The 19,482-nt window shown below is 36.9% G+C and overlaps 1 protein-coding gene across 1 annotated transcript in view; it reads left to right on the top strand.

Annotated features, from left to right (window-relative positions):
- Nucleotides 1-19,482, top strand: part of LOC111158327 (lin-28 homolog B) — a 123,800-nt gene that overhangs the window by 53,858 nt on the left and 50,460 nt on the right. Inside the window, exon 3 of the mRNA XM_022520303.1 lies at nt 8,706-8,890. Coding sequence (XP_022376011.1) covers nt 8,706-8,890 — 185 coding nt within the window. The remainder of the gene's footprint in view (nt 1-8,705; nt 8,891-19,482) is intronic.

The following is a 19,482-nucleotide window of genomic DNA, read 5'->3' as shown; positions in this document are numbered from 1 at the left end:
GGTTTGAATTAGGATTCAAACCCAGTATTCAAATCCTTTAAACTGTGTATGCTTTAAACCTGTATGCTTTCCATGATAACTTTTTAAATGCCATCCTAGTAGTGTTGCTAGTTTTAGTGCTGCCCTTCTCAGTTTTGAAGGACAGGCCAAATGGAGGGACTTTCCAAAGGCTTCCATTCATATTCAAGGAAAGTAGAAAAATCCCATTTTTTATGTGAAATTTAGTGATTTGATTGGGGTTCAGCTGGATTTGATCTATTTAGGTAAAGGTCAGTAAACTTCAACTTCTAGAGTACAGCATGCATCTTTCTTTCTTTCCTTTTTTTTTCCTTAAAGATTTTATTTATTTATTTGCCAGAGAACGAGAGAGCACACAGCAGGCAGAGTGGCAGACGGAGGCGGAGAGAGAAGCAGGCTCCCTGCCGAGCAAGAAGCCTGATGCAGGACTTGATCCCAGGACTCTGGGGTCATGACCTGAGCTGAAGGCAACAGTTTAACCGACTGAGCCATCTAGGCATCCCTTTTTTTTTTTTTTTTTTTTTAAATTCTCCTGAGTATACCTGACACTGCTACCATATTTCTTTTAGTTTTTTTTTCTTTTTTTATTATGTTATGTTAGTTGTCATGCAGTACATCATTAGTTTTTGTTTTCTTAAGGAATTTGAGTTAAGTAAGAACTAAAGTCTTGCTACTCTTCAATAAATTAAGAAATAATAATACATAAAAGGATAGTTCAACATTAGCTAAAATATATTCCATTTATGTCTACAAAGACAGTGAAGACACAGATTCTTTTCCAGGAGAGTTATAATAAAGGCTAGAGATCTGTGTCTATAACAAAAAGAAGAGGTGGAGACTTACTCAATTGTAGGCAATTTGTCCATGGTTGTACCACACTTACGTTATAGAGCCAAGGCTAGATCCCTGCTTACTCTAGTGATCTTTCTGTTGTGTTCTTGTGGGTGCAGGCTTAATTATCCTGGAGTATCTTGGCATGTAGATCAAAAGCATATAATGTTTAGAAGTCCCAGAATTACTTATGCGTGTTATATAATACCTCTACAACTGTATATTGTGTAATAATTAATTCCCCTTCACTAATGGTATATTTTTCCACTACTACATTAGAGAAAAACAGTCTTTGCCTCATAAAAATATTGAAAAGAAACAATATATTTGAATTTTCATGAAGTTTTTCAGCTCTTTAATCTACTATTAACTGTTATATAGGAATCTGTGGGGTTTTTTTTGTTTTTTTTTTTTAAACATACCTCTACCACCCAGCTTTATTGGACTAGAATTCTTCTACGATTTAATTTTTTTTTAAAGATTTTATTTATTTATTTGACAGAGAGATCACAAGTAGACAGAGGGGCAGGCAGAGAGAGAGAGAGAGGGAAGCAGGCTCCCTGCTGAGCAGAGAGCCCGATGCAGGACTTGATCCCAGGATCCTGAGATCATGACCTGAGCCAAAGGCAGCGGCTTAACACACTGAGCCACCCAGGCACCCCTACGATTTAATTTTTTTAAAGATTCATTTATTTTATTTTAGAGAGAGAGAATGTAAGCATGGGAGGAAGGGCAGAAGGAAAGAGAGAGAGAGGGAGAGACCCTCAAGCAGACTCCCTGCTGAGTGGGAACCAGACTTGGGGCTTGATCCCACAACCCTGAGATGATGACCTGAGCTGAAACCAAGAGTCAGACACTTAACCAACTGAGCCACCCAAGCACCCCTACAATTTAATTTTTGATTATATTCTCATTATGCTGTCTTAAAAATGGAGTGAATCATTTAAAGATGTTGTTATAGTTAGAGAGAGAGTCAACTATCAAGATATTGATGTATTCAAGGAATGATAGTAAAAAAGAAAGGAAAAAGCCAGATTGTAATTTTTAGAGTTGTCTCCTACGTGACTGAGTTAGATGATCCTTTCTTGGTGAAGCTCTTGGACCATCTTGTAAACATGTATTATTGTTACAACATCACTATCCATTTTAACAGTGAATTGTTACATGGGGCAAGTAATAATTTAGAACAGATGATAGTATGACTCCTGAAGTGTTTTGCAAAATCAATTCCTTCTTTCATCTTTCAGATTAGTTGTAAGAATCTCTTGCTAAGGTTATGATAGTACCTTGTAACAGGCACCCCCACATAAGTTGCTCCTATCCCCCCACATCCACAGTATTGCCAAAGAAGTTAAATTTTTTAAAACACACATTCAATCTAAAAGCCAGGAAAAAAAAAATCAAGTAGATTTTTATTTTAGATAGAATAAAATGCTTGGGCTGGCAATTAAAATTTTCCATTATCTGGCTTTAACTAGCATTTTTCAACCTCATTTTTGGTCACACCCTTAATAGTACCCTTAAACTAAGTTTCTGGTTATCACAGACATGTATTAACGATACTGCAGCACAAGCATGTGGTTAAACTGTTATGTCAGTTTGGATTATTATCTTCAGTCCGCATTAACATTTCTCTCTCCATGCACTAAAAAATGTACATCTTATATAAAAGTTGCAGTAATGCCTCCCCCAATATAGGGCCTATCCTTGGCATTTCCCTTAGCTCTGGGCAATTTTCTTATATTTCATTTTTCTTCTTTCATCGTCTTTGTTTTCTGTTTGTTTTTAGATTTTACTTATTTATTTGACATGGAGAGAGAGAGCACAAGCAGGGGGAGCAGCAGGCAGAGGGAGAGGGAGAAGCAGACTCCCCATTGAGCAGGGAGCCCAATGGGTTCCCAGTGGATTCTGTCCCAGGACCCTGAGATCGTGACCTGAGCCGAAGGCAACTGCTTAACTGACTGAGCCGCCCAGGCTCCCCTTCATCTTCTTTGTTATCTCTTCCTTTTAGATTAGTCCTCTTTACTTCTGAAATATTTTCTCATATATTTCATTTTTGGGGGTCCTTTTTTCTATGTCCCGAGTGACTTTCTACTCTTTTACTTCCATCCCACTTGATTTCAACTATCATTTTTGACTTTATGAGAGTGCTTTTTTAATTCTCTGGTTGTGGTTGTTTTGTTTTATGTTACATTGTTTCGGATATCTCTGGAGATACTGATTAGATGGTGCATGAAATTTCCTTTCTTTCCTCATTTATCTTGACCTTTTTTTACTAAGCTGCATGTTTTGTGATTCTTAGTTGGCCCTGCAGATGTATGAATGAGAGATAGGAATGATTGAAGGTTGAGTGGGTAGGGAGATAGCCCTTCTCTAACACACTCTAAATTGCCAGAATAAATAAGGATTTGTGTGTAGGATCCATTATTTCACCAGTTGTCCAGATATTACCTTCAGTGTCTTAAGAGAACAGCCTTACAATATTTGTTTTGGGATAATGTTTGGCTGTTTGCACATGTAAGGTAGGAATAGGGATAGAGGATAAATGAGCATCTAGTCCCTTACAAACCTTCCGTTAATCCCCTGGGTTCCAAGCCCACTTCTCACTCTTGCTTTTCATTGTACATGTTGAGTCTCCACACAGTCTCTCTGGGGTATCTTAGGAATATTGGTTTCTCCTTCTGCTGTAGCCTGTTTTATTGGTTTTTCTAGGGTATGGCTCCTTCAATTTAATTAATCAACGAGCTCTCTTTTTTTAAGTAATGTCTATACCCAATGTGGGGTTCAAATTCACATCCCCAAGATCAAGAGTCACATGCTCTTCTGACCGAGCCAGCCTGGTACCCCAGTCAGCTCTCTAACTTTCAGAAATTTCTTGCATTAGCTTTCTGTTGATGGCACCCCTCTTTTTTTAGGGGGGCAGTGGGAGAGGCTCTTTTTTTTTTTTTTTTTTTTTTTTTCATTTTAAGGTGGGAGCAGAGGGAGAGAGAAAGAGAGAATCCTAAGCAGACTGCACGGTCAGTGTGGAGCCTGACACAGGGCTTGATCTCACAACTTGAATTCGTGACCTGAGCCAAAATCAAGAGTCAGGCACTTAACCAACGAAGCCACCCAGACACCCTGATGGCTCCTCTCTTATTTCTCTTCTTCTGAGTCTGTTTCTTTTTATTATTTTACTGTCAGTTTGGTGGCTTTTAATGAATAACATGAGACCATCTTGAATTAGAAGTCAGCTTAAGCTTCCCAGAGAAGAAAATATACTCTTTCTTCTAAGGATAACCAAACACAAAACTGTAGCAACACTTCAGGGCCTTCCCAGTCTAGTTGGAAAGAAATAGCATGTGCCAAGAGTAATAAGTGATCCTATTCCTGATCATGGTATCTCCCCTGCCAGGTAAGTATAAGTGATCCTATTCCTAACTGGAAGGTTGGATAAAGGTACTTGACAAATAAAGTATAGCATTTGGACCATTCTCGTTTGTCTCCATATTACTGCCATTCTCTGCAAGTCATTTTAAAATGATTGGGAAGAGGAAAGGGAATATAACGAGGAAATTGAAAGCCAGTATTTTTCTACTTCTGAAATAAAATTGAGCCGCAGTGAATTTAAAAATTTGGAATAAAGGGAAGTGGGAGAAAAGGTCACCTTATTTGATCGGAGGAAGAAGAACATGAATGAAAAGTGTCAGATGAATTAGTAGGAACACATTCAAAATTGGCCTGTCCTTATTGTAAGTGCCTGATATCTTAGTGTTCATGTCAGCAACTTTTTCTAAATGCTCCTTCTTTCCTTTGTTCATTCATTCCTTCAATAACTGTGATTCTCTCCTATAGAGAATAAATTTTCGTTTTGTCCAAACAAGTGGCACAGTTGGGATATAAGCCCAAACACCAGAGTCTTGCCTTATGAAGGTCTTATGTGTAGGTCAAGGAAAAATCAACATAAATCTGTATTTCAAAATCTAGAATTCTGAAAATTCTACATAAATCTGTTCACCATGGGCAGAATTTGATGGATTGTATGGCATCTCAATGAGGATGATTAGAGAATACGGGTAGAAGAAGGAAGAACAAGGAATGGAGTTAGAGAATAATGCTATTACCATGAAATATTATAATCCTGTAAGTATGTAAGTATTTTATCCCACATGTACCATACACAATGTCTCCTTGACATTGAAAATAGGAGAATTTATTTTATGTAGTAGAAGTAGAAGCTGGAAAATTTGACTTTGCATGAGCAATTCACTTCACTCCTTCAAGTGCAGTTCACCTTTTTTTTTTTTTTCAAGGGGGAGTTGGATTTCTTTTAAGTTCATACTGAATGATATCTATCTGCAGGCATTTTGCTAAATAAGCCCTTTGGGAAATACTAAGATATATATCAAAATTCCTGGCCTTCAGGAGAAGATAAAGCCAAAAGAACAAATAAAAAGTAAGGCATCCACAAGTATCTTCATATACAGCAGTATATTGTGAAAACTCTACAGAAGAATCAATTAAATGAAAGAGGAGAGAATTTACAACTTGCAGCTGTTGAGGATGATTACACAAAGGATCATTTGAACTGTGTCCGGAATATTGAGTAAGATTTTGACAGACAGTTCTGACTAGGAGTGTGCGTCTCTACCAGCATAAGCTGGAGTGCGGAGATGAGAAAATAAAGTGTTTCCAGGGAAGTACACGTCAGCCATCTTTACTAATGGAGAAATTGTGATTTACAGTAATGGGAAAAGAATTGGAAGGCATACTAAAAATAAGATTATGAATCGTCTCAACCTACAGTCGAGGAGAGATATTGTAGAATGTTGAGACAGGAGGCTAGTAGGGTAAGATTTATTCTGAGAGACTGTGTGGATATGGAAGATGCTGTGGAGTAGGGAGGAGACTCGACGTTGAAATACCAATGAGGAAACCATTACTCTCATCTGGGTAGGAGATAGTTAGGGCCTGAAGTAGGGCAGTGGCAATCCAATAAAATGGTTTGGGCCAATGATAACACATTGTGAAGTAAGAATTCACAAGATTCAATGAATGGTTTGGGTATAACTAAGGATCGGAAATAGTGTGACTGGAAAAATGGAGGCACATTTAATAAAAGTTTTTGAGTCAAGGGGAGAAGTTGATTTATTGTGAAGAAATAATAGAGAATTCCCTATCTTTCAACAAATCTTTCCCACCTAAGTGACAGCAATTTTGATATAGTAACAAAGATACAAGAATCTCTGAATCCTTATCTGTTTCTTGCAAAGGGATTATAATTTCTTAGGGATGTTATTGTTCCTTGTCAATAATTCTTGTCAATTAGTATGAATCTGAATTGCCTTATGTACTAATTTGGGGAAGGAGTAATATGAGATAGATTTTAAAAAAATATTCCTTAGGAATACCACGAAGAAAAGCCAGAACTTAATGGTCCATAAGGTAGAATTTTAACTTTAATTTGGAGAAGCAATTCAATTTATTAATGAAACCTATCAAAAATTATAATAATAGAAAATAAAGAACACCCATATACTAGGAACTGTGAGAAAATAAGTGATAGAATTATTACAGCAAAAAACATATGAACCTACGATAGCTCTAATTAAAACTGTTTTCCCTTCATTTTCTTAATTACTATAACTGACTCATGTATGCTCCACTTTCATCTGATTTGATAATCTGCACTTTCTTGAGTAGGGAGTAAGAAGGGAAAGGAAAGCAAAAGGACTATTTATAATTAGTGAGGATAAAGCCTAGGAGGAAAAAATAAGATATGAAAATATTAAGTAAAGCTTTAAGAACTATGTATGTATATGTATATATATATATATATGTATATATATATATATTTAATTTTAAAGAGCATAGGCAATTGTGATTCTTTCCTCCTGACTTCTGCATAGCATCTGACAGCAAAGAAGGTGGTGCCAATTTGCAGACTTCCATGGATGACTGGTTAAAAACCTTGTTTTCATGTGTCATATCACTTTCACCGTGAATAGTCTCCTTTAATCTTAAATTTTGCAGTGTTGTTTTTATTCGTTCCATATAATTATTCGGTTGTATGTTGTTATTCAGCTGCCTTTAGAGTCATGGACTTGGGAGGAGTAAAGACTTTGTGGTCCAGTATCTCGCTAAGTGTGCTTGTCAACCGCAGCCATAAAGAAAGGGCTCCGGGATCAGTTTGGTCAGGAAATTGCTGGGTTAAATAAACACAGTCAAACAAGATTTTTATTTAGGTGGTGGAGGGGAGGGGTATAGAATTTCAGAGACTTTAATATGCTAATGTGACTCAACTGTGGAGATGCAAGATAGACCATTTCACAAACTTATTTGACCACAAAATCCTTTTTTCATGGAGTCTTTCTCAGAACCATTGTGCCACAGAACACACGTGGGGAAACTCAAATCCCTTAAATTTATGGATAAACAGAAGAGAGAAGGAATGGCTCATTCGAAGCTGCATAGCTATTTACTTAAAGAAATGGACTTGACCTAAGGGCTCCATCATATTTAGTTTTGCTTCCTTTTACCCCCAAATTCATAAAAGTCTTTGAAAACTACATGATGTTTCAAATTAGACCCATAAAATACACAAAGGTATCTTAAGAAATAAAACTAACGATTTGATTATTTTTAGTATATTTTGAATTCACACATTGGCTTTGATGAAAAGAGTTAGATCAAAAGAGCCAATTAATATTTGTAACCAAGGTCACACTTTTGCAATCAGGAACATTTTTCCCGACAAAAATCAACCATCTTTCAAATTAAAAAATCTGTTTCCTTTGAAATTATAATAATATGTATACCAACAACCTTCCACATTTTCCAAAAACAAAAACAAAAAAAGACTGAAGAAAATGACTGTTTATGATTTGCTATCTGTTGTGTGAAACCCTATCTTTATAAAAATAAGCATTTATCTGTTAAAAACTTATTTGCATAGATGGAATTATGGTAGATATGCTGTCCTTCCCTATATATTTTTACTCAATGATATTACATGTTTATTTTTTCACATTAATACATGTAGATCTTTTTAAAAATTATGTGTTTTTTTTTTTTAATTGAAGTAGAGTTGACCCAAAATGTTACATTAGCTTCAGATGTACAGCATAGTGACTGGACAAGTTTATACATTATGCTGTGTTCACCGCAAGTGTAGCTACCATAGTTACCATATGGTGCTGTTACACTATTACTGACTATATTCCCTATGACTTTTTACCATGTGATTTATTCTTTCCGTAACTGAAAGTGTGTATCTCCCACTACCTTTCATCCATTTTGCCCCAACCATCAGTGTGTTTTCTGTATTTGTGGATCCATTTCTGTTTTGTTTGTTTTGTTTTTTAGATTCCATATAAACTGAAATCATATAGTTTTTTCTTTCTCTGTTTGACTCATTTCACTTAGGATAATACCCTCTAGGTCCATCCATGTCTTAAATGGCAAGACATATAGATCTTCTTTTAATGGCTTAATAGTACTACATAATATAGCTCTGCTGTAATTTGTGTAATCGGTTTCCCATTGATGGACATGAGGGTAGTTGTAATTTTTTTTTTAAGAAATAGTACTGTAGTGAATTTTGGTGTAGGTCTTCTTCTGTTTTTGAACTTTTGTGTGTGAGTATGTCTGTAGGAGAGTGCTCAGAGTGGAATTGCTGGGTCAAATAATGAGCACATTAAAATTTTTGTAAGTATTGCCAAACGGTATAACTTTTACTGAGCTTAAAGAGACTTTATGATTTATAATGGATAGTAATGACTATCTTGCTATATTAATTTTTAAGTCATAGAGAAAACTTATAAAGTATTAATAATCATGATTTCTCTTTCTCTCTCTCCCTTCCCTGTACTTTACAGAGCAAATTATTCATGGAAGGATTTAGAAGCCTAAAAGAAGGAGAACCAGTAGAATTCACATTTAAAAAATCTTCCAAAGGCCTTGAATCAATACGGGTAACTGGACCTGGTGGGAGCCCCTGTTTAGGAAGTGAGAGAAGACCCAAAGGGAAGACACTACAAAAAAGAAAACCAAAGGGAGATAGGTAATCATTTTACTTTGTTAGTTTATGAGTTTATTGTATTTGGAAAAAAATTTTGAAAATTTTTTTCTTTTTTATTATGTTATTGGACTTAGCCAGTAGTAAATAAATTAGCCAACATAAATAAATGCCACCATTGTATAGAGGAATAAACTTTATCAGGAATATAGGCCATCAGGATGCCTGGGTGGCTTAGTTGATTAAGTGGCTGCCTTCTGCTCAGGTCATCATCCCAGGGTCCTGGTCCCGCACCCAGGCTCCCTGCTCAGAGGGGAACCTGCTTCTCCCTCTGCCTGCTACCCTCCTGCTTGTGCTCTCTCTTTCTCTCTCTTACAAATAAATAAATAAAATCTTAAAAAAAAAAAAAAGAATATAGCCTATCTTACAGTTTGAACTCTGCACTATTTTCACCAGACTGTTCTGAGATCACAAATGAAGAGTCAGGGTTCTCAACAGACAGTGCTTGGACTTACTAACACCTCACCTGCTTTTTACTTTATTTTATTTTATTTTAAAGATTTAATTTATTTATTTGACAGAGAGAGAGATCACAAGTAGACAGAGAGGCAGGCAGAGAGAGAGGGAAGCAGGTTCCTGCTGAGCATAGAGCCTGATGCGGGGCTCGATCCCAGGACCCTGAGATCATGAGCTGAAGGCAGAGGCTTTAACCCACTGAGCCACCCAGGTGCCCCATCACCTGTTTTTTAAAATGAAAATACCTTTATTATTTTGTCTGTTTTTAAAAGATAACTGGTACATAAAAAATTTGAACAATATAAAATTATAAAAAATCAAGAAAAAAATCACTTGGAATTCTAACTAAGGTGGGAATCATAATATATATGGAGTATTTTTGAAACTTGCATTTTTTTTTCACTTAACAGTATATCAAGGAACATTTCATAGTGGTCATTAGCACCTGCATAAATTCCCACTGTGTGAATATATCAGAATTTATTTTTTGAATGCACCAGAATTTAAACAAGGTTAAAGTAATTTGTTAAATTTAGGCTATTTTGAATGTTTTAACATTATCAGTAGTACCAGAGTGGAATCCATATGTGTACATTTTTGAAAAATTGTCTGATTATATCCTTGGAATAAATATTGAAAAATTTAGATCAAAAACAATGCATTTAAAATTTTTTGCTATCTATTTCCAAACTATTCTCCAGAAATGATTAGGGCCAATATACAACCCCTTAAAAAATGAGACTGTTCATTGAATGATGTCATTTTATTTTATTTTTAAGATTTTTATTATTTTTTTAAGTAATCTCTGCATTCAATATAGGGTTCGAACTTAGAATCCCAAAATCAAGAGTCACGTGCTCTACCAACTGAGCCAGCCAGGCTCCCCTTAAATATACATTTTTAATTTTTTTTTTCCAATTTATTTTATTTTTTAAGATTTTATTTATTTGAGAGAGAGAAAAATCATGAGCAGTGGAGAAAGACAGAGGGAGAAGGAGAAGCAGACTTCCTGCTGAGCAGAGAGCCTGGCCTGCCTGCCTGTGGGGCTTAATCCCAGGACCCTGAGATCATGACCTGAGCCAAAGACCAATGCTTAACTGACTGAGCCACCCACGCTCCCCCGAATTTTTTTTAAAGTGGTCTCCATGCCCAATATGGGGCTTGAACTCTGAACCCTGAGATCAAGAGTCACATGCTCTATCAGCTGAGCTAGCCAGGTGACCCTGTATGATGTCATTTAAAAAATCTTTTCCAGAGCACTTGGGTGACTCAGTTGATTGGGCATCCAACTCTTGACTTTGGTCAGGGTCAGGGATTGAGCCTCTTATTAGGCTGTGTGCTCGTGGGGATTTTGCTGGAGATTCTCTCTTTCCCTTTCCCTTTGCGTTTCCCCCTGCTCATGCACACACTTTCTGTCTCTCTCTCAAATAGGTTAAGAGATACAGCTCATTTTTTTCCTTTGCATCCTTTGATTAGAGGTTAAATATAATTTTATGTCAATTTTCATTTTTTTCTTCTATGAAATATATGTTTTTTGTCTTTTGCTCATGTTTCTATCAAGGTGTTCATTTGCTGTGATTGATATGGAAGTTTTCTGTTTAGGAAAGAACTCTGTTTTCTTCTTTCCCACTGTGAAAAACCCTGTTCTTCCCTATTGTACTTCTCTTGTGTATCTCCTTTACTTTTACGCACTTGGTTTCTGACACCAAATGTGTGGAGATTTTACCCCCACACTAAGCAGTCCTTCGTAACACCAGCTGGATGTCCTATAATTTAACTCAATTCTGAGGCAGTTTCATTAATGCAGAAAAGAGATAATGGTGGTTCAGATTGGGATGGTAGCAGTAGAGGTGAGGAACAAAAATCCTGACATTGTGAAAGTAGAGACAACAGGATTTACTGTTGGATCAGATGTGGACCGTGAGAGAAAGTGAATATTCAGGATGACTCCAAGGTTTGTTTGGCCTGAGCAACCAGAAGGATGGAGGGATCATTTACCAAGACAGGGAAGATTAGGGAAGGAGCAGGAAATGAGAAGTATGGTCTCAGATATGTATAAGCTGGAGATTTATAGTAGATATCCAAATGGGAAAGTAGATATGGCAAATGGATACATGAGTATGGAATTCCAGGGCTATAGACAAAAACTTGGCGGTAATCAGCAGAAAGATATTTACAGCCTTAAGATTGAATGAGATCACCGTCAAAGGGAGTATACATGGAAAAGAGAAGACAACTCAGCCCAAGGGCACTCCAGCACTTAGAGATCAGGAAAAGTAGGAGGAATAGTAAAGGGCATTATGTTAGAAAAAGGGAAATAGGAAAATCAAGAGGATTTTGTCTGAGAAGTCAAGGAAAGAAGTATTTCAAGAAGGAAGGGGTCTCCAGTGTTAGAATGGTGCTGATGGTGAAATGATTAAGATGACCACCAAGACTTGAGCATTTAGCAACAAGGAAGTCACCAGTGAAGTTGACAAGCTCAGATTCAGTGGACTGTTGAGAATGAAAGTCTAAGTGGGTTGTTTTCAACAGAAGGAAAAGAGAGGAAGTGGAGACAGCAAGTATAGACAATTTTTTGAGTTTTCCTCTAAATGAGAGCAGAAAAATGAAGCAGTAGCTGAGGCAAAGAATGTATAACCTGCTTATGTGTCCAGTGGAAAGGGAAGACTGAGCATGCAGGAAAGAGGAGGACGGTTGCTGGAGTGTTTTCTTTGCTTAGGAAAGGAGGTTTGGAGATTTAAAAAGAGAGAATGTATGAAATAGGAAATCAAGGGGCTCCTGGGTGGCTCAGTCGGTTAAATGTCTGACTCTTGGTTTCGGCTCAGGTCATGACCTCATGGGTTGTAAGATCAAGCCCCATGTCAGGCTCCACGCTCAGTGGGGAGTCTGCTTAAAGATTCTCTTCCTCTGCCTCTCCCCCAAATCAAGTGCACACAAACTCTCTCTCTCTCTCTCTCAATAAACACATAAGTACTTTTTTAAAAAATCTGAAATAAGAAATTAAAAGAGCGAAGACATTATGGAGAAAAGGTAGAATTCCAGGCTATACCAAAAACCCACTGAAGATAAGTGGACATGAGTTTAAAGTAATGTCAGTTGGTATGATTGTGTTCTTTCTCCAGCCACTGGTGACTTTGTGGCTACAGCAGTGGAATAGGCACAGAGATGGATATAATTAGAGTTGGGGCTTTCCTAGTTGAGAATAACAAAGGGAGAGAAGCGAAGGCACTGACAATGTATGCAAGGGAGCAGTTGTAATGATGGATTATATAGTATAAACTAGGTGGCAGGCTCATGGTGGGTGGGTACAGATGGGGTTCTAGAATTGCTGCAGTTGGGGTGCTAGAAAGAACGAGAGGGTAGAATTTAGTGGTGACCAGAGGGTGAATAACTGCTTGTGTTTGTTGTGTGTCTTACTGTGATGAAGGCTTTTACACAATTTGGTATCTTACGATTTCCAACTGCATAGTTCAAGATGTTTATAGTTTTTGTCACTAGGATTAGCATTCTACCCTTTTTGTAAAGTGACAAAGGCTGCAATAAAATAATCAAATAAGCACAGACCCCTGTGTAGAAACTGAAACAATGAGAGAGCAGTAGGGGCAGTGTTAACTGATGTTTGGAACAGTCTCCAATGCACTGATTTGCCCCCATAAATGCTCAAAAGACTTCAGAGATCTTTTGTAACTTTCTTGCCTTCTTCTATGGTTATTAACTATGTCTGCTTCTGGAGAAAGCCTTAATAAAGAGAATAAAATTGTGCTTTGATCCAGATTTTCATGTTTATTTTCTTAGTTATGTAAAATATCCTCAAAGATCTTAAAATAGTCTAGATTTTCTAGTTACTTCCCATTATCTATTTTTGTTACATTTTTCCTTGAGTTTTTTATTTTTTTTTAAAGGAACAGCTCTTGGATTAATTTTTGCTACACTGTTTTTTTTCTGAATATTTTGTGTGATGCTTCTATTTCCTTCCATTTTACTTTTTAATTTCTTAGTTTTTAAACATTTTAAGTGGGCTCTATGCACAATGTGGGCCTTGAATTCATGACCCTGAGATTGAGAGTCTCATGTTCTACTGACTGAGCTAACCAGGTGCCCCATTTAATTTTTTCTTTTTTTATGTAAACTTTACCCCCAATGTGGGGCTCAAACTCAGAACCCTGAGATCAAGAGCCACATGCTCTGTTGACTGACCCAGCCAGTTGCCCTCCACTTTACTTTTTATTATGAAAAATTTCAGAATACAAAAAAGTTGAAAAAGTGGTATGGTCATCACCCATATATACCCACATCTATAATGCAGTAATTGTAAACATTTTGGGAATTTTTTTAAAGTTTTAAAGTATATTATAGGTGCATAACAGTGTAATATCATCCCTCATCATCCATCAAAATAGTACTTCCTTAATAGCATCTAATATCTGTGGTACCTGGGTGCCTCAGGTCATAATCCCAGCATCCTGGGATCCAGCCCCACATCGAACTCCCTGCCCAGCGGTAAGCCTGCTTCTCCCTCTCCCACTCCCCCTGCTTGTGTTCCCTCTCTCACTGTGTCTCTCTCTATCAAATAAATAAAATCTTTTTTTTTTTTTAAAGTAACATGTAATACCTGATCCATTTTTAAAATTCCTCATTTGGGCCCCTGGGTGGCTTAGTGGGTTAAAGCCTCTGCCTTCGGCTCAGGTCATGATCTCAAGGTCCTGGGATTGGGCCCCGCATCGGGGTCTCTGCTCAGCAGGGAGCCCACTTCCCCCTCTCTCTCTGCCGCCTCTCTGCCTACTTGTGATCTCTCTCTGTCTCAAATAAATAGATAAAGTCTTAAAAAAAAAATCCCCATTTGTCCAAAACTTATCTTTTCTGGCTGTTTTTTCAAATCAGAATGCAGTTAAGGAACATGGCTTTCAGTTAGTTACATGTCTTTTTTAAAAAAGATTTTACTTATTTATTTTAGAGAGGGAAGTGGCAGTGGGAGGGGAGAATCTCAAACAGACTCCCTGCCAAGCCTGACATGGGGCATGATTCAACGACCCCGAAATCATGACCCGAGCGGAAACCAACAGTCCATTGTTCAACCAACTCAGCCACCCAGGCACCCCTAGTTTTATCTCTCTTAAGTCTCTTGTAATTTAGAACACCCCTCCCCTACACACAAGCGTACATGTGCACACACACACCTACACACACACACACACACATCCTTTTTAGGAAGGAATTCTATGACACTAACTTGTTAAAGAGATTAGGCCAACTGTTTTATAGAATGTGCCATAATTGGAATTCATGCTAGTGTCTTTAAACTTGTTTCTCCAACACTTATGTTTCCTTAAATTGGAAGTATTTTTTTTTAAAGATTTTATTTATTTATTTGATAGAGAAAGATCACAGGTAGGCAGAGAGGCAGGCAGAGAGAGAGGAGGAAGCAGGCTCCCTGCTGAGCAGAGAGCCCGATGAGGAGCTCGATCCCAGGACCCTGGGATCATGACCTGAACCGAAGGCAGAGGCTTTAACCCACTGAGCCACCCAGGTGTCCCTAAATTGGAAGTATTATGCAAAAATGTGTATCTTGAACCTAACAAAATCCTTTCAATCTGACTTTTAGTTTACAGGCGGTATTAGGGTTAGAGGGACAAGTGGAAAAACACCAGGATGAATCCAGATCACAGCCTGAGTTTGTGTAGTAGTTCCTTATGATTAGATTGAGATTGTTCTCTTTGACAAGAATGTCATGGAAGTGATGCTGCATTCTTCTCTTGTATCCGATCAGATGGCAGAAGATTTTGATTTTTCCCGCTACATTTTCTTTTCATAATTAATTAGCAATTCGTGATGAGACACTTTGAGGTTATGTAAATATCCCATTCTTTATCAGACTTTCCATTTTTTCACTTATTTATTGTCCCAATACAGATCATGAGTTTCTGTTTCTTTCAATAAATTACAATATTTAATGCTCAATTTTTTTAGATTCTGTCACTAAGAGACCCTTCCAGCTGGTTTCTATGTCATTTATTTATTTATTTTTAAAATTTTAATTTTTTTTAGTATGTTCAGTTAGCATATAGTACATCATTAATTTTTGATGTAGTGTTCAACGATTCATTAGTTGTGGATAACACCCAGTGCTCATCACAGCACGTGCCCTCCTTAATATCCATCACCCAGTTATCCCATCCCCCCTTCTGTGTCCTTTTGACATGTCCTCATCAGTTTTTGAGTACTTCTTACTTATAGACATATTTTCAAACTCATAGCCTACAAAATTTTTAAATAATGATATTAAATAATTGCTTTGGTTTGCTAAAGTATTAGAAAGCTAGAATTCCTGTTAATTTCTATTTTAAAGTAAGCATTGATATATTTCTGGGTATTTTGTTTGCTTAGAGAGTTGTTCTTATTTTATTTTTTAAATTGTGATATAGTAAAATTGACTTTTTTCTTTTGGTGCACAGTTCTATGAATTTTCACACATGTGTTCATGTAGTTACCATCATAATCTGGATTCAGAACATTCTCTCACCCCCCAAATTTCCCTTTTTTCCACACCATGCCTAGTGTGGAGCTCAGCATAGGGCTTGAACTCACAACCCTGAGATCAAGACCTGAGCTGAGATGAAGAGTCAGACTCTTAACTGAGCCTCCCAATGTCCTGACCCTCTGTCTTTTTCCCCCCTCTGTTTTTTGTAGTTACTCCTACTCCACCTAAAACACTTGGCTACCACTGACCCATATCACTATAATTTTGTCTTTTCATAACTAGGAGTGTAATTATACATTTTCCCCCTCAGTTTTATTAGCTATAATGTGTTCAACATAATGATTTCATATATGTATATATTGGGAAATGATTACCACAATAAGTTTAGTTAACACCCATCACTTTACAGTTGCAGTTTTTATCTTGTGATGAGAGCTTTGAAGATTTACAATTAACAACTTTCAAATATAGTATACAGTATATACTGTATTCAAATATATATACAACTGTATTCAAATATATATACAGTATATACAAATATACTATACAGTATTGTTAACTTTAGTCACCATGTATTACTGTACATTAAACCTCAGAACTTACTTGTCTTATGACTGCAAGTTTGTACCTTTTGATCACCTTCACCTGTTTTACCCAGCCCGCAACACCCACCTCTGGCAACCACTGATCTGTTCTATTTCTATGAGTTTGGTTTCTTTAGATTCCATTATAAGTAAGGTAATACAGTATTTATCTTTCTCTGTCTGTCTTCTTTCACCCGGGATAAGGCTTTCAAAATCCATGCATGTTGTCCCAAATGACAGAATTTCCTTCTTTTTTTAATGACTGATTAATATTCATGTGTGTATATGTGTGTGTATCTCACATTTTCATCATCCATTTATTTGTTGGTGGACTCTTAGTTTGTTTCTGTTTCTTTTTTTTTTTTAAAGATTTTATTTATTTATTTGACAGACAGAGATCACAAGTAGGCAGAGAGGCAGGCAGAGAGAGAGGAGGAAGCAGGCTCCCTGCTGAGCAGAGAGCCCGATGCGGGGCTCGATCCCAGGACCCCGGGATCATGACCTGAGCCGAAGGCGGAGGCCTCAACCCACTGAGCCACCCAGGCGCCCCTTGTTTTTGTTTCTTAACTATTGTAAATAATGCTGCAGAGGACATGTTGCAGGCCAGACATCTCTTTGAGAAAATGATTTCATTTCCTTTGAATATATACCCAGAAGTGAAGTTGCTGGATCGTATGGTAATTCTATCTTTAATTTTTTTGAAAAACCTCCATATTATTTTCCATTTTGGCTGAATAATATATATTCCCACCAATAGTGGGACAGTTGGGTGCAGAGAACCAGGAGGGGGAAGGTGGCAATACACACTTCGCAAATATTTAAAAAGCTGTTCAGAAGAAATTGTGATAAATAGGGCAATGTAATACAAGTGAAAATAACGAGCAGCAGTGATAAGAATCTGCTATACATGTAGCCTCTCTTTCCTACTATTAACAGTGCATAAGGGTTCCCTTTTCTCCACATCCTCGCCAACATTTGTTATTTCTTGTTTTTTTTGTTAATAGCCAGGTGTGAAATGATGTCTTACTGTGTTTTTGATATGACTTTCCCTGATGATTAGTGATATTGTGCACCTTTTCATGTACCGGTTGGCCATTTGTATGTTTTCCTTGAAAAAATACCTGTTAAGTTCCTCTGTCCACTTTTAATCAGATTGTTTGTTTGCTAATGAGTTGTATTAGTTCTTTACATATTTTGAATATTAACCCTTCATCAGATATCTAATTTGCAAATACTTTCTCCCATTCTATATGTTGCCTTTTCATTTTGTTAATGGTTTCTTTTGTGTAGAAATTTTTTAGTTTTATTTAGTTGATATGTTTATTTTTGCTTTTGTTGTCAAATCCAAAAAAATCATTGCCAAGGCTGATGTCAGAGAGCTTAAACCTTATGTTTCCTTCTAGGAGTTTTGTGGTTTCGGGTCTCATGTTCTTTTTTTTTAATTAATTATTTATTTATTTATTTGACAGAGAGAGAGAGAGATTACAAGTAGGCAGAGAGGCAGGCAGAGAGAGAGAGGGAGGAGCAGGCTCCCTGCTGAGCAGAGAGCCTGAATTGGGGCTCGATCCCTGGACCCTGAGATCATGACCTGAGCTGAAGGCAGAGGCTTAACCCAGTGAGCCACCCAGGTGCCCCTCATGTTCAAGTCTTGAATCTATTCTGAGTTGGCTTTTGTGCACAGTGTAGGATAGTGGTCCAGTTTTATTTTTTGACATGTGACTGCCCAGTTTTCCCAACACCATTTACTGATGAGATTTTCATTTCTTGATTGTATATTCTAGGCTCCTATGTCATAAATTAATTGGCCATATATGTGTGGGTTTGTTTCTGATCTTTCTGTTCTGTTTCACTGATCTATGAGTCTTTTTATGTAAGTACTATACTGTTTAGTTACTATTCTTTTATAATAAATTTTGAAATCTGGGGTGCCTGTGTGGCTCAGTCGTTAAGTGTCTGCCTTTGGCTCAGGTCATGGTCTCAGGGTCCTGGGATCCTGCATCAGGCTCCCTGCCCAGGAAGAAGCCTGCTTTTCCCTCTCCCACTCCCCCTGATTGTGTTCCCTCTCTTGCTGTGTCTCTCTCTGTCAAATAAAATCTTTAAAAAATAAAAATAAAAAAAACCCAAAAGTTTGAAATCAGAATGTAATGCCACCAGCTTTGTTCTTTCTCAAGGTTTCTTTGACTATTCAGTGACTTTGTGGTTCCTTCCAGATTTTAGATGTGTGTATACTATTTCTGTGAAAACTGCCATTGGAATTTTGATAGGGATTCCATTGAATCTGTAGATCACTTGGGTGATATGGACATTCTAACAATATTATTTCTTCCATGAGCACAGAATAGCTTTTCATTTATTTGTGTTTTCTATAATTTTTTTTTTCACTAATGTCTTGTAGTTTTCAGTGTGTATTCACCTCCTTGGTTAAATTTGTTCCTAGGTATATTATTCTTTTTGATGCAATTGTATATGACACTGTTTCCTTAATTTCTCTTTCCAATAGTTCATTGTTAGTGTATAGGAGCCAAATGATTTATATATATTTATTTTGTATTCTGCAAGTTAACTGAATTTGTTTACTAGTTCTAACAGTGTTTTGGTGGGATCTTCTGAGGCTTCTGTATCATGTCATCTGCAAATGGAGACAGTGTTATATCTTCCTTTCCAGTTTGGAAGACTTTTTTTTTTTTTCTTATGTACCTGCTTTGGCTGGGTCTTCTAGTACTATGTTGAATAAAGGTAGCAAGAGTGGGCATCCTTGTCTTGTTCCAGATGTTGAAAGAAAAACTTTTAGCTTTTTACCATTGTATAATGTTAAGCTGCGGACTTGTCATATATGGCCCTTATTATGTTGGGGTGTATTCCTCTATACCCACTTTATCATGAATGGATGTTGAATTGTGTCCAATGTTTCTTCTGTGTCTATTGAGATGACCATATGACTTTTATTCTCTATTTTGCTAATATGATGTATTACATTTATTAATTTGTAGATGTTAAATCATCCTTGTAATTCTGGAATAAATCCCATTTAATAATGATGTATGATCCTTTTAATGTAT

The sequence above is a fragment of the Enhydra lutris genome, unplaced genomic scaffold (assembly GCF_002288905.1).
Source record: "Enhydra lutris kenyoni isolate GAN:26980312 unplaced genomic scaffold, ASM228890v2 scaffoldscaffold58, whole genome shotgun sequence".
Taxonomy (NCBI): domain Eukaryota; kingdom Metazoa; phylum Chordata; class Mammalia; order Carnivora; family Mustelidae; genus Enhydra; species Enhydra lutris.
The sequence above is the reverse complement of the archived record's forward strand: the minus strand, read 5'-3'. Positions and strand labels throughout refer to the sequence as shown.